Source organism: Schistocerca gregaria, chromosome 1, assembly GCF_023897955.1.
Source record: "Schistocerca gregaria isolate iqSchGreg1 chromosome 1, iqSchGreg1.2, whole genome shotgun sequence".
Lineage (NCBI taxonomy): Eukaryota > Metazoa > Arthropoda > Insecta > Orthoptera > Acrididae > Schistocerca > Schistocerca gregaria.
In genome coordinates, this window is record NC_064920.1 from 1,175,055,236 (window position 1) to 1,175,071,822 (window position 16,587).

General features: G+C 39.4%; 1 protein-coding gene across 1 annotated transcript in view; it reads left to right on the forward strand.

Moving 5' to 3' along the window:
• Positions 1 to 16,587, forward strand: part of LOC126284419 (serine/threonine-protein phosphatase 6 regulatory ankyrin repeat subunit C-like) — a 591,030-nt gene that overhangs the window by 476,186 nt on the left and 98,257 nt on the right. Inside the window, exon 12 of the mRNA XM_049983337.1 lies at positions 6,304 to 6,438. Within this exon, the coding sequence (XP_049839294.1) occupies positions 6,304 to 6,438 (135 nt within the window). The remainder of the gene's footprint in view (positions 1 to 6,303; positions 6,439 to 16,587) is intronic.

Sequence of the window (16,587 nt, forward strand, 5' to 3'; positions counted from 1 at the left end):
TATTTCTATTAAAGAAAGGTAATGTTAGAGGAGGGCGTCCAACTACACATCCTCAGCAACCCCTCCTCCACCCCCCCCCCCCCCCTTTTGTACCACCGTAATTGCCTGGCAAAGTGATTTGTTATGTGTGTGAGCAAATTATTAATTCATAAATGCATTACGTAGTTTGAGGCACAATGACCAATGTTTAGTATTTAGCCACGTACTACTTTTTATAATCTTCAGAAAGACTCACGAAGTAGTTAGGCTATAATATTTTATTTTTTTATTGCAACGAAAAGCTCATATTAACATTGAATCAATAACAACAGAACTATTATATATAATCAAAGAATAAACAATCTGTCCCTTATGCGCGCCACCACAGAATAATGCTATCCTTCACTGTGCATCTACGGATGTTCTGCTGGCGACTCCTACACAGCCCCCCTGCGATAGAGTGGAGCTCGGGGAATGTAGGGGTATTTATATTTCACCTGACACCCAGCTCTTGTGTGTACTGAAGGCATTGGTTGAACTTCTTCAGCTTCTGTTGCTGGTAGTGACGGTACCGCTTCCTCTTGTGGTGGTGAGGTGGTGTCATCCTGGTCCAGTGGTGTGGAAGGTGGCGCTTGGTGCCTGACCTCTGTGTCCTCTTCAGTCGGTAACATATGCGCAGGTTTGAGCTGTTCCAATGATACCACTTGACTCTTTCCATTTATATCTATCTGCATGGTATGTTCATCATGTGGGAGCACTCTGTAAGGTTCAGAATATGGAGGCTGAAGTGGTGACTTGACAGTGTCCGTCCATAGCATCACATGTGTATATGAGCGTAGATCTTTGTGCACGAACGTATTTACCGCTCCATGTCTCGAGACTGGAGATGGGCGAAGTCTGGCCATATGCTTGCGTACTATTTGCAATGTAAACGGCAATTTCGTCTGTCGGTGAAGAATTCTGCAGGCAGTCGTAAGGGTTCACCATAAACAAGTTGTGTGGTGGATGCCCCTAAATCCGTTTTCAATGCTGTGCGTAGGCCCAACAAAACTTGTGGTAATGCTGATGACCAAGACCGTGCACAGCACATTAATGCAGCTCTTAATGTTCTATGCCAGCATTCCACCATCCCATTGCTTGCTGGTTGGTACGCTGTTGTGCAATGATGTTGGAACTCACAGAGGTTGGCCAATTCCGGGAACAACGTCGATTCAAACTGACGCCCCTGGTCTGTGGTGACATGTAAAGGGCAGCCGAAACGCGTGCCACCGTTTCTGCTGAAATATCCGATAACGGAATCGCCTCTGCCCATCTGGTGAAGCAGTCCACCGCATTGTGGAGATTTCAGTATCCTTCAGATGCCAAAAGCGGTCCCACAATGTCCAGGTGCCCATATGTGAAACATTGCGTGGTAAGTGGGAAGTTTCCTGCCGCTTTGTGCATGTGTCATCCCACCTTGGCCCTCTGACAGTCCAGGCACATTTTTGCCCAATTACGGCAGTCTCTATTTATACCAGGCCACACGAATCTGTCTGTCATTAGTTTGACACTGGCATTTATTCCCGGATGAGCCAGTCCATGGATGATATCAAATAGTTGTCATCACAGTCTCTCAGGTACGAATGGTCTGGGTTTTCCTTGCGATACGTCACACCAAACTCGGAAGTGTTCAACCGTAGGTTGTATTTGTTATAAGCGTAACCCGGACGTACTATCATGAGAGAATTTAGCAAGTTGCTGGTCTGTGTCATGTGCTGCAGCTAACTCCTTGTAGTCAATAGTGTGAGAGATTGTTTCCAACCTAGACAGGAAGTCTGCCACGACATTCTCAGCTCCTTTTACGTGCTGCAGGTCTATCGTAACCTGGGTGGTAAACTTGAGTTGTCTAAATTGCCGTGGTGAGCAACGATACTTATTGTCACTGAAGGTAAAAGTAACTGGCTTGTGGTCTGTAAAAACAGTGAATGGTTTGCCTTCTACTTGTGGTCAGAAATGTCTGATGGCTTCATAAATTGCCAGTACCTCCCTATAATAGTTAATCCATTTTACTTGGGACGATGTAAGCTTGCGGGAGAAGAAACCTAGAGGCTGCCAATGTTTTCTCACCTTCTGGTATAGAGCTGCACCTATTGCCTGCTGGCTCACAACTGCAGCAATTGCCAGTCGAGCTTGAGGAACCAGATGTGCCAACATTATTGCCTGATGTAGACAGGTTTTGATCTTGTCGAATGCCATCCGCATCTCTGATGTCCACTGTAAAGGTTGTTTGCCTACTGCATCCTTGCTGACTAGTGGTGACATCAAAGGTGCTTGAATGGCTGCCGCATTAGGCAGATGTTGTCTGTAGAAGTTAACTATTCCAAGAAACCTGTGTAATTGGAGATAGTCAATGGGGCAAGTCATCTCTTCGATAAGGTAGAGTTTGTCTTGCAGTGGGTTGATACCGGCTGCTGTCACTGAGTAGCCCAAGAATGGCATCTGACACTGTCAAAGTAAACACTTTGATTCACTGACCGAAATGCCATATGCCTCAATACGTTGGTAAACAGTCCTTAGATGTAGTTTGTGCAATTCCTCAGACAACGAGAAAACCAAGATGTCGTCGATGTATGCGAAGCAATATGGTAAACATTTGAGGACTTCTTCAATGAAACGCTGCCAAGTTTGTGCCACATTTTTTAACTCGATCAGAATACGGAGGTATTCGAATGAACCGAATGGTGTCGTGACAGCCGTCTTCGGTATATCAGCAAGTGCGACCGGTATCTGGTGATACGCTTTTTTGCAATCAATGACACTAAAAATGGTCATACCTGCAAGTGTGTGCGTAAAATCCCTACTATGTGGTATTGGATAACGATCGGGGATGGTAAGAGTATTTAGTGCCCTGTAATCTCCGCACGGTCTCCGAGTCCCATCGTTCTCCTTTACAAGCTGAAGTGGCGATAACCACGGACTGTCGGATCTACGGACGATTCCCTGAGTGTCATAATTCTTCAAACGCTACCTTTGCTGCAGCAAAACAATCCAGAGCTAACTAGCATGGGCGTTGAGACACTGGTTGACTGGGTGTAGTACTGATTGATGTACTGTATTGTGCTTTATTGTCTGCCCACCAGACATGGATTCGCAGTTTGCTACTTGTCTGCAATCAGACGTGGATATAGGGCTTCGTCTTAGGGTGCCTCTAATGCACTGTGTCCTCCGTCGAATACTCACTGAGCTAATAGATAATTCAAGTGCATAATGAAACAAGAAATCTGCACTCAATATTGCGTCTGGCACATTGGCAATTATGAAAGTCCATGGTAAAATTTCATGGAACTCGAGGTCTACCTCTATCTGACATTTTCCGTAAGTCGCTATCGATGTCTGGTTTGCTGCTGTGAGTTTCGACTCAGATGGAGGGAGCTTCACATCACAGTTTCTAACAGGCAATGCACTAACGTCTCAACCTGAGTCGACTAGATAAGCACGGCTGGACTTAACATCTGTAACAAACAGCCGATGGGACATTGAAGGTAAAGAAGAAAGGTTACTCACCCGTAGCTGCCCCTATTCAATCTCACCTCGTATGAGGTGCTGGTGCTTGAACTCGCCACCAGCGGTGCCTAACGCCGGCCACTGTCACAATTTGGGTGATTGCAGGGTGATGCACAGCATGTCACCTCGCTTCCAAATCGTCGATGGTATCAGCAGATACGCTCCTTAGACACAATGTCCTCTTCCTTCCTCTTCTTGTTTGTGTCTGTCTTGCCTCCAAGCAATGTTGATATCTGCTACTTCAATCCTTCAACTTGTTTTCGTAGCTCATCCAGTTGTTGAGAAACATCCGGCTGTTGGCGTTGTTGTATTGTCGCCGTTTCCTGTGAGTCTGTACTGTTGTGTCCGAACATCACCGTCGACATATGCGCTGCATCTAACGAGGTGTAGACCTTGTCAGCTAGTGAGATCAATGACGAGATATCTTATGCGTCTGAGAGCGCCACAGCCATTCTAACTGCCTCTAGTAACTGCACACGCCATACATGTTGCAGTGTCATATCTGGCAACTCGGTGTCATTGACTAAACTTCGCAGGTACCGCCAAAATTCCAAAGGTGACTTATCTCCTCTCTTTTCACTGTGCAATACTTGATGGATATGTTGTTCCACTGGCCGACATAGTCACTCAATGAGTAACTGCTTAAAACGCGTATACTTTTGCGTGGCAGGCGGCTGAAGTATTACATCTGTGCTGATTGTTGCTGTTTTATTGTCAAGTGCACTAATGGCGATCATAAATTTTGTCTCTTCGTTTACAATTCCATGATGCTGGAAAGTCAGATCAAGCACTGCAAGCCACAGTTCAGGTTTATCAGGTATGAACTGCGGTGGGCGTAATTTCATCTTGCTATTTTTCTCTGTCAAAAGGCTGTTACTTGATGGCGCAGAAAAATTCAACACAGTGTTTTCTTGTTCTTCAAGGTTGTGCTGTAATTCCTCAATGTTCTTTAGCAAAACGTTGCTCCGATCCATAACACTCTGAGTGCTGTGGGGACTCGCTGATCTCCTGATAGACGAAATTGAACTGGGCTGCATTTGTTCGTCTACAACGAAATTCTTTATACGGGGTCACCACTTTAGCCATATACTACTTATTACAATATTCAGAAAGACTCCCAAAATAATTAGGCTATAATATTTTATTTTTTTATTGCAACTTAAAGCTCATATTAACATTGAATCAATAACATCAGAACTATTATACATAATCAAAGAATAAACAATCTGTCCCTGGTGCATACCGCCACAGAATAATGATATCCTTCACTGTGCGTCTACGGATGTTTTGCTGGCAACTCTCACAAGTAAATGCTTTCACTGTCATTTTTCTTCTTACAAGAACCTTGGTTAATTTAATGTTTCTTACTACAAATAAACAGTACCTTTGAAGTTGTTCATCCTGTAATGTGCATTCATGAGTCCATGTCAAAATTTATACCATAGCAGCTGACTGGGATGAGTCGCACATGCCCGTTAGTTGTCAGTACTGGCAGACAAACAAAAAAACATTTACCCTTGCACATTCTATAAACATGCAGTGAGGCACTACTTACTCGTGTGTCCCTGACTTAAGGGGCCAACTTCACTTAGTTCATGGCCGAATTTGTCAAAAGCTGCTTACAGTGTTTAAGTTTCTTAATGTTGTTCCCTGACCTTTAGTCCTAACTCTACACAGTGGTCCATACACAAAGTTACTGCTATGCCAGACAAGTCACCTGGCCGAAGGTACTTGCGGCTACTCGTGCAAAGCTGGGGCAGGTCGCTAGTACTATTTTAAAACATAGGTGAGAACTGCAAGTGGTGTGAATACTTGATTTAGGCCACATGCAGCCTGCAGGCTGTAGTTTGATGACCTCTGCTTTAAATCATTAAGGAAATTGATGTACAAAAGAAGGGAGACCCCCGACAGATGGTCAGAATGACTAATGGCGTGAATACTTGATTTAGGCCATATGCAGCATGCAGGCTGCAGTTTGATGACCTCTGCTTTTAATAATTAAGGACATTGATGTACAAAAGAAGAGAGACCCAGACAGATGGTCAGTTACAATTGGGGTCAAATAGTGATGACAATGATGATGATGACGGTGATGATTGGTTTGCGGGGTGCTCAACTGCATGGGAAATAGCACCTGTACAAATTTCCAATATTTACACAGTCTAGCCTCACCACTTTCACAAATGATGATGAAATTATGAGGACTACACAAACACCCAGCCCCCAGGCAAAGAAAATCCCCAACCTGACTGGAAACTGAACCCAGGACCCCATGATCCACAGGCAGCAATACCAGCCACTAGACCACAAGCTGCAGACGGGGTCAAATAGTGCTTGCATCATCCTCCATAAAAGCAGTGAAGAACTGATTATCCAGCATACCAGAGTGGCAGCCTCAGTGAACAGCAATGCTATTTTATTGGTGAAGGTTGGGTCTCCTTTCTTTTCTCCTTCAATGTCTTTAATGACTTCAAGTATTATGTACACCTGAGGATGTGGCTATAGGCCACGAAACCTGTCATATCCAATTAAAGATTGTCATCCAGCTCTGTATGGTGTTCTTTTTACAAGTTATATTACCATTGCTGTGAATGCTTGGACTTGTTTGTAACACTCATAATTGTTAAGTATCTACCAACAGACAGAGCAGCAAAGTAGTGTATTTAGAAGAGTAGAATTAGTAATTAATATAAATAAAGCATTTTTCAACACTGATGATTTCACCACATTGCATTGGCATGTGTAATGAGTTAAAATGATAATTTTATGAAATATTTATAGATTAGGCAGTCAAAGTCACTTCAGAAAATTATGAGGTTTGCTGAGAGACTTATTCAAACTGGAGCCAACATAAATATTATGGATCACCGAGGCAGAACACCACTACATTATGCTGCAGTAGAAGGAAACAATGAGGTATGCTGAATCACTATTCTTTATGAGTAAGCAGTGGAATTAATATTGAGAGTCATGGGAATGAGAGTATTGTGCCAAGACTATGTATGCTATAAATCAGTCTGTGGTTTTATTCAAAACATGTAATTTCCAAACATATCCTTTACCAGTAGATAATGAGAGAGACAGATTTTCCAGTCATGCTAAATACTAGGATAGTGAGACATGCCATTCAGTTTTTAGACTAATATCAGAGTCCAATGAGAAGATCAAGCAGGTGCTAAAGAGGTCCAAAACTCACAAAATTCTCACAACAGGAAAGTAAATAATAATGTTACCATATTTAACCAAAATATTGGTGGATTAAAGAAAAAAAGTAGATTCTCACAAAAGTAAAGTAAAAAATAAGGTTACCATTTTACACCAAAATATTCTGGGATTGAAGAATAAAGTAGATGAGCTCCTGGTTTGTTTATATGACATTGAATCTGATAATATGATTTATTTATTTATTTATTTACATGTCAAGTTCTGTAGGACCAAATTGAGGAGCAAATCTCCAAGGTCATGGAACGTGTCAGTACATGAACGTACAACATAAAAGTAATAACAGTTAAAATAAAATGTTCATGAACCTGAAAGAAAATCAGTCCATAAGCTTAAGCAAACGCTATCAGCAATACAATGAGAATTAGATTAATTTTTCAGGGAACTCCTCGACAGAATAGAAGGAGTGACCCATGAGGAAACTCTTCAGTATCGATTTGAAAGCGCATGGATTACTGCTAAGATTTTTGAATTTGAGTGGCAGCTTATTGAAAATGGATGCAGCAGTATACTGCACACCTTTTTGCATAACAGTTAAGGAAGTCTGATCCAAATGCAGGTTTGATTTCTGCCAAGTATTAACCGAGTGAAAGCTGCTTATTCTTGGGAATAAACTAATATTGGTAACAAGAAATGCGACAAGAGGTTCATGAACTCAGACCACTTATTGCCCGAACTGCCCATTTCTGAGCCAAAAATATTTTAGAGTTACCCATAATACTAGAGGGCATATCATTTATATCAATAAGAAACAGGAACGGCCCCAACACTGATCCCAATGGCACCCCCAACTTGACAGTACCCCACTCAGATCCCACATCACAGCCGTTATCAACATTGTGAATAATGACCTTTTGCTGCCTGTTGCTAAAGTAAAAGGTCAACCAATTGTGAGCTACTCCCCTTATTCCATAATGGTCCAACTTCTGGAGCAATATTCTGAGATCAACATAGTCAAATGCCTTCGTTAAATCAAAAAAATATGACAAGTGTTCGTAACTTTTTGTTTAGCCCATCCAGTACCTCACAGAGAAAAGAGAATGTAGCATTTTCAGTTGACAAACGACTTCTAAAGCCGAACTGTACATTTGATAGCAAATCGTGTGATATAAAATGATCAATTAACCTTACATTCACAGCATTTTCATTAACTTTGGCAAACACTGATGACATAGAAATAGGTCTAAAATTATCTACATTATCCCTTTCTCCCTTTTTATAAAGTGGCTTTATTACTAAGCACTTTAATCGCTCACGAAACTGACCATTCCTAAAGGAAAAATTACAAATATGGCTAAATACAGGGCTAACATGTGCAGCACAGTAATTTAATATTCTACTAGACACTCCATCATAACCATGGGAGTCCTTAGTCTTCGGTGATTTAATTATTGACTCAATCTCCCTCTTGTCTGTATCACAGAGCAGTATTTCAGACGTCAATTTTGGAAAGGCATTTGCTAAGAAATTTATATGATTTCCTGTAGAAACTAAATTTTTATTTAATTTACCAGCAATGCTCAGAAAATGATTGTTAAATACTGTACATATATCTGACTTATCAGTAACAGAAATATTATTACTGTGAACTGGCTTTATATCATCAACCTTGTGCTGCTGACCAGACACTTCCTTCACAACTGACCATATGGCTGTAATTTTATCCTGTGATTTAGCTATTCTATTTGCATAGATATACTATGCCTGCCTGAGCATCACATTGTGCCTGATATGGAAAATGTAAATATCAGTGGTTATAAACCAGCTGCCAATAGGAGTAGAGTGAATAAGGTGGGAGGAGGAGTTGCCAAATATGTCAAAAGTTATCTCTGTGTAGGAAGCTTAGATACAAAAAAGTTTTGTCTAGAGCAACAAATAGAAGAATGTGCCTGTCAACTTAAACTGATGGAGGGGTCTTTTATAATTGTAACAGTATATAGATCCACTTCAGGAAACTTTTATTTATTCCTGGAAAACTTGGATGACTTGTTGTTCCTCAGATCGGGGAAAGCAAATTATTATTTGTGGGGACTTCAGTGTTGATTCACTGAAAGAGTGCAATAGGAAGAATGACCTGGAAGTCTTGCTTGGTTCTTACAATTTGACATATGTAATTAATTTTCCTACTCCGGTTGTAAAGGACAGCAGCACATTGATAAATAACACTTTTATCACCCAAGATAGGTTTAAAAACATAAATTCTTGTCCTATTGAGATTGGGCTTTCTGATAATGATGCTCAGCTAGTTACAGTATACGACATAGCTCCATTCAGTAATTCAAAACTACCCTCCAAAGTTGTGTGTTCAATTAATGACTCAAAAATTAGGAATTTCATAGAAAATCTTCAGCAGTTAGACAGGGATGAGGTGTACAAGGAACCTGATGCTAATTTAAAATATAACTTATTTCATGATAAACTTGTAAGAGAATTTGAAAACTGTTTCCCCAAGATAGTAGTTAAATCTAATTATAAGACACCATGGAAACAACCTTGGCTTACTAAGGGAATAAAAACACCTTATAACCACAAAAGGAAACTGTATCTAACAATGAGAAAGAGTAATGACTCAGAGACAGCCAAATATTATAAAACCTACTGTGCTACATTAAGAAAGGTTATTAAAAAGTCCAGAAGCATGTGCATCATGTCTGAGATTAATACCTCTGACTGTGTAAATCATGGAATACTTCTAGATAAGATTAAGTACTGTGGTACGAATGGAACAGTGCTTAAATGGTTTAAATCATACCCAACTGGAAGAGTGCAGAAAGTTGAAATAAACAGTTCACATAATATGCAAAAAACTGGTGATTTCTCAAACTGAGAAACAATCAAGAATGGGGTGCCGCAAGGTTCAGTCTTGGGTCCTCTGCTGTTCTTAATATATATTAATGACTTGCCAGTCTATATTCATGAAGATGCAAAGCTGGTACTTTTTGCGGCTGATACAAGGATAGATATCACACCCGACAGACAAGAATTAACTGGTGAAATTGTAAACGATGTTTTTCAGAAAATCATTAAGTGGTTCTCTGCAAATGGGCTCTCATTAAACTTTGACAAAACACAGTATATACATTTCCACACAGTAAATGGAATGACACCTTTAATAAATATAGACTTCGATCAGAAATCGGTAGCTAAGGTAGAGTATTCAAAATTTCTAGGTGTATGCATTGATGAGGGATTGAACTGGAAAAAACATGATGTGTTTCTGCTGAAACGTTTGAGTTCAGCTACATATGCTATTAGGGTCACTGCAAATTTTGGCCACATACATCTGAGTAAATTAGCTTACCATGCCTATTTTCATTCTCTGCTTTCGTATGGCATCATATTCTGGGATAACTCATCATTGAGTGAAATTGTGTTCTTTGCACAAAAGTGTGTAATCAGACTAATTGCTGGAGCTCATCCAAGATCATCCTGAGGCACTTATTTAAAGAGCTAGAAATCTTCACTGTAGCCTCACAATATATATATTCACTTATGAAATTTGTTATTAACAGTCCGAACGAATTCAAAAGTAATAGGAGTGTACATGGCTACAACACTAGGGGAAAGGATGGTCTTCACTACTCAAGGTTAAATCTAACTTTGGCTCAGAAGGGGGTACATTATGCTGCCACAAAAGTCTTTGGTTACCTACCTAATAGCACCAAAAGTCTGACAGATAGCCACATAGCATTTAAAAGGAAATTAAAAGAATTTCTTAATGGCAACTCCTTCTACTCATTAGATGAATTTTTGGATATAGTAAGTGGGTAATTTCCCACCCCCCACCCCAAAAAAGTAAATAAATAAATAAAATAAAAAATAAAAATATTGAGTGTCATGTAATATTTTGTGTAATGTAATATCTTGTATAGACTCCTTTTATTAACCTGATGTGTTCCACATCACTACGAAGTGTCGACTTCATGATCTATGGACCAAGTACTAATCTAATCTAATCTAATTTAATCTGTTCATTTATTTCATTAATTTGAATATGTGTATTTTCATTTATTTAATGAAGCAGTGATTTTAGTAAAACACTTTTATGATTTAGCGGTTGGTTAAAAATCTAATATTTTGCCTAAGCCTCATGACTTTGTGGGTTGTATTTTCGTGTCTTTAATGAAGCAGTGATCTTCGTAAACACTTTCATGATGTAGCTGTTGGTTAAAAATCTAGTGTCTTGCCTAAGACTCGCGACTTTGTGGGTTGTTTACACTACTTTTGATTATATACAAGAGTTGTTTGTGTGTAAAAAAAGGTAAATTACTTTTGATGATGGCTTTAACAAAAGGTAGAAACCCAGTTTTCACATGATCTTTCCAGCTTTCACAATAGTGATGGTGAATGGAATTCACTAAACACACTAAGCAGTGAAACATAGGCATAACAAAAAGACTATCACAAAATAAGCTTTCAGCCAACAAGGCCGTTGTCAAACGCATGCACGCGCGCACACCCACACACACACACACACACACACACACACACACACACACAGGCAGCTGAAGCCGCAGCTGTCAATGATTACAGTCACACGTGTGTGTGTGTGTGTGTGTGTGTGTGTGTGTGTGTGTGTGTGTGTGTGTGTGTGTGTGTTCGCGTGCACGTGCGCGTCTTTGTCTCTGTGTGTGTCTAGTCTTTTTGTTGTGCCTAGCTATGACTCAGAATCTGTGCTATAGGGTGAGTAGGTGAGTAGTAACTGTCCTTTTCATATTCCATCCTGATTTTCCATTGTTTGACTGAGAAGTAAAAGCTTTTATCTACCTGCTCTCCAGCTTGAAGGCTGTCTTGTATAGCTTACAAGAACTCAAAAAGAAACAAAAGTAATTTTTCACTTTAATAAGCTACTTTGATAACCACTTTAATATTTTAGAACTGTCATCTGATTTCAGAGGTATCACTTTGATATTCTTATGTATTAGAATAAGCTTAGTTGTAGGTCTGGCTCAATGGTGGCACCATTATTTACAAATTTGCTGATAGATTGAGCAATGATGTAAATCAACCTGGTAAGTGGAATAGCATCATTTTCATAGTATGTTGTCCTATAGGAATTAATCTAAAGGTACCATTTATGTCTTCAGTTTCATAGTTAAGGAATGGACATCTGAATTTAATACATGTTTACTTCTCTTAAAGATGATGGTGGCCCAAAAACTACAACCACATATGAAAACATTGAAAATTGCACAGTGTGTTTTAGATGATCAGCATTTAAGAATGTATGAAGTAACTAAACCATAGGTATTTTAGAAGAAAGAGGAATCATGTGAAGAACTAACTATGAGAAAGCTTTGTGCATGATTATCGTTGCAATTTTTGAATGCTAACCAAATACATATCAGTAGGTGCAAACAATCTTTGAATAGTTTTAAACAGAATGCAACCGGATTTATCTACAGATTTTTTCTGTGAATGGGGAGTGGGTTCACCAGTTCATGCCAAGAACAAAATGGCAATTAAAATGGTAGGTGGAAAATGGTGATCCAGCATCACAAAGGCCAAAGTCCATATTATCTGCAGGAAAAGTTATGGTCAGTATTTTGTGAGATGCAAAAGGACTTCTTCTATGAATTTCTTTGCATAATGTGGAGCATGAACTGGATAGTACTGCACAAGGTTTCTGGGTCAACAGAATGAAAACAAAAATATTTGAGTAGTAGTCTGAACTGCTAATGAAAAAGTAAAATTTCTTCAGGACAAAGTGATTGTATGAAACATGATTTGGCAATGAGAAAAGTAATGCATTTGATGTGTAAATTGGAGGGTAATCAATTTTATGCACTAAATGTCACTACCTCTGATTTCCTTCCTCCTCCCCCTTCCATCTGAAAATAGTGTGTGTGGAATTCCTTTTAAGTCCAATGAAAAGATTATGGCAGATGGGTATATTACAAACATTCCAGAATCATATATTATGGATGGGGTCTACTCACTTGAAAAGTGCTGTACAACATGAATTGACTTAAATCCACAGTTCTTAACTAGTAGACTGATAATATTTCACTTTGCTACTTTCAAGGAGTAAATATTACCAAGAGTATTACTTTCTGAAGCTGCAGTGTAAAATTTGTACACTGAACTTAGTTTAGTTAATAAATACTACTATGTGGAACTAAGCAGCATTTCATTTTTTACAGTGTTTAGTGCTTTTTTTTTCCTTACTGGTTTCTGCATTTTTCAAACCTGGGCTAATACATGGCTTTCACCAGTAAATTTGGATGTGGGTCTTGGCTGTTGGGGTGCAACTTACCAACCTGATGATGTCTCTGCCTCATAAGTCTCAGGAATTTTCCACTTTGGTCTTATTTTTGTTGTTTTGATGGCGGTGAACGGTTATTAAAGGATGTACACAACAACATGGTCTTTAGTTTTTAGTTCTCTTCATATTTATTAGCACACAGTTCATTTTGATGTCCAGCTTAATAAGTCATATGGCATCTATATAATTGCACATGTCAGTAAGCTTCACAAACTCATAGATTGTAAAATAATTTCATAAGTGCCAATAATGAGTAGAATAACTATATAGATTGGAGACACACTATTGAATTCACAAGCTGATACATACATATTAACAATACACTTAAAATGTAAACATTATGTAACATCAAACATTTGCTGCCCCCGAACTGCTGATGATGAGGCCTTGGGTCCAACTATTGTCTTAGCCAAAAGTGCAAGTCTAGATGTGGAAGCCCACACAGTAGTACAACTATGGGCATAGGCAGCAGGCCCACTGACTTGGGTGCAGTAGGTGAAGAGGGTGTGATCCATAAAATTTCAGGTGTGCAGCCACATAAATTTGACTCCTTCTTATAATATTTTGGCTGGACGGCATTCAGCCGAAATATTAGGAGAAGAAGTCAAATTTATGCACCTGCACGCCCAAAATTTTATGGATCAGTATTTGTGCTGCGAAAATATGAAGATGCACGAAGAGGGTGTGAGTTTGCTTCCATGTAATATTTCTGCCAGACTATATCCGTTTATGGGGGTGGACTGGTACGTGTCGAGGAATCTAGAGAATATCCTCAGGATCATCTGTCATCATTTTCTTGTGCATCTGTGTTTTGAAAGTCCTGATCATCTGCTCAGCCTCTGAATTGTACTTGGAATAGAAAGAGGTGGTGGTCGGGTGCTCCATTGCAATTTAAAAAAATCCTGAAATGCTGATACCATGAACTGAGAGTCATTGTTGGAAACTAGGGTGAAAGGTGCCCCTCTGTTGCTCTCGTTTGCCTCGTGGAAGTTAATGAATTGCAGAGGGAGAGGGGAGGAACTGCAGCTCCAGTTGTTGTTGGTTCTGTAGCAGTTTTAAGAGCAATTTCTACTGTTGCTGGTGGACTTCCAACTATTTTTCTCACTGCAGATGTTGCTGTAGTTGGAATTCCCACTGTTTTTCTTCCTGTTGTGTTGTCTCTGTTGTAGCTGCAAATGTTGCTGACACAGTCTTTGAAACTTGAGATTCATACTTCAGTGGAATAGCTGCACAATGAGAAAGTTATCTTCACCTCTTTTCTATCCTACAGTGCTTAGATAGAACACAGTTTATAATCACTTGCACCAGTGGTAATGCAGAGACTTGTGAAACAAACAGGTGTTTCCCAAGGTTGATGATGATGATGATGATGATGATGATGGTCATCATGAAGTGAATGATTAACCAAATACACGTCCAGAACACAGCAAAATTGTCTTAAAGGTATACAAACAGTCCAGGGAGCAATCCAAAACAGAAACATAATACAGGCAAAGTCAAAACTCTACAGATTAGTGGCATGTACTTAAGTCTTCAAGCAACTGGGAAGAGACTGACTGACAAATGCTGGGCCATGATATTTACTGGCACACTCACATCAATGGATGGGCCCCTGTGATATGTTTGTGGCTGTGCTGGCACCCCTCACAGGAGCAAACTCAGTATCTCTTACCATCCTCCATATTGATTCTTGGGCTGGGTGGAGCAATCCAAATATCTTTTGGGTACTGAAGTATCAACCTATTGAGCCCAACAGTAATTTGCTTTAACAGTTAATGACATATCTACTGAAGCAACAATAATGGCTACCATCATCCTGGTATGTACTTGTTATCCCTGTACATCCTTCTTTCCAACTATATCATCCTCATTTCCTAGTGTCCTTATCTTTCTTCACTGGTGCAGTCTCATTAAATTTCCTTTCCCCAGAAGTTACTATATTAGAAAACATATTTTGTACACCCATAAATACTTTTTACATCCACCACTGTCATTATTTTATTATTGTTGTTATTACTATTATTATTATTAGTGGCAGCAGAAGCAGTGGTAAAAGTACTGCCAGCATTAGCTTTGTTAGTTCATAGGCAGTATTATTTACTCACATTTGGACAGTTGCTATATACATTATGTGTATAAGTGGAATTATTTGAAAGACAAGAAAAAATTAATTATTTAGAAGCATAGAATTGTAGCTGTTGTAACAAATCCATTTGGTTAAATTTCAGTGAAATGTCAACAAAGACATGACTGCTGTCTACAAAAAGCTGAAAACTAATTGGAAAATATTGGCTGGTTACGTACAGCTAGTAGAGGAGTAGCAGGGTTATCTACCATTTCCACAAATGCAATACAAGTTTTGCCAGGTTTGCTTTCAATGCCGTTTGCAGTGAACCTCAATTTAGTATGAAATGCTCACTTTATTGATAAAATTGTCTTGAGCTTCCAGCCATGTCAAGTGTTTTAAAATCCACAAGCTTTCAGTTAAGTACAGGTGATGACTGTTGTTTGGTTGCTGCTACCACCCGTATATAGGTGCACTGCCTTTTATGATGTCACTAGTGCTCACTCCAGTGCCAAATAGGGTAATGCTTTTGTTGTGTGCCTGTTGCACACACTTCAGTCTTCCGATGTTTGGGTCCAAAGCCAAACTTAGCTGTAGGCTGGTGTCTTTATTGAGGATGTAGTCACAAATTTTTGTATCAATCACCTCTTTAATTATGCTATCCCAGAAACTACTAGTCTGTGTAATAACTGATGTCACTTCAAATGAAATGCAATGTCATTTTTCTAGAGCATGCTCTGCTACTGAATATTTCTCACAGTACCAAAGGCAAAAGCCTCTCTCATGTATGTATAGTGCTCTCCAATAGTACAACTTTCCACACCCACTCGGTTTCTTGTATACTCCTGGCATTATGAAGCATACATCATCTTTCACAGGACCCCACGAGTTGCCTAATTTTTGTTGGAGTCCTGAAGAGAGGATCCATTTTATGCCTCTTTAGGAACAGGCTTATCTTCCTTGTTATTGAGCTGCAGAGTAGCAAAAATGAAAGCTTCTTTGAGTTCTCCTCAGGGTCCTTCTGCTCCTGTGTTTTTCAAAAGATGCCTTGTGAAATCTGGTGGTTGTTGTAGCAATTTTACTTCAATACTTTCTGTAAGTCACTCAATTCCTTTGGCAGGTTTTCAACATCTGAGGCAGCTTCATCTCAATTCACTAAGGCCTTCAGAACAGAATATTTCTAAGATGGATGGTGATAGCTGTTAGCATGATGCTATTGTTCTGTGTGGGTGGGTGTCTGGTACACACTGTGACTAAGACACCCATTTCCTGTATGATAGATGAGAATGTCAAGGAACAGCAAGGCACACTCAGTCTCTACCTCCATCATGAACTTGACATTGCCATGGAGATTGTTGATGTTGCCAGTTTCTTGCCTAGATCTAGAATTCTTTTGCATTTTATTTTATTTATTGTATGATGAAATCAGAAACATATATACAACATTTGTGGATAAATGTGTACAGTCACAAATTCATACAATTTTACATCTCTAGATCTAGTTCCCTGATCC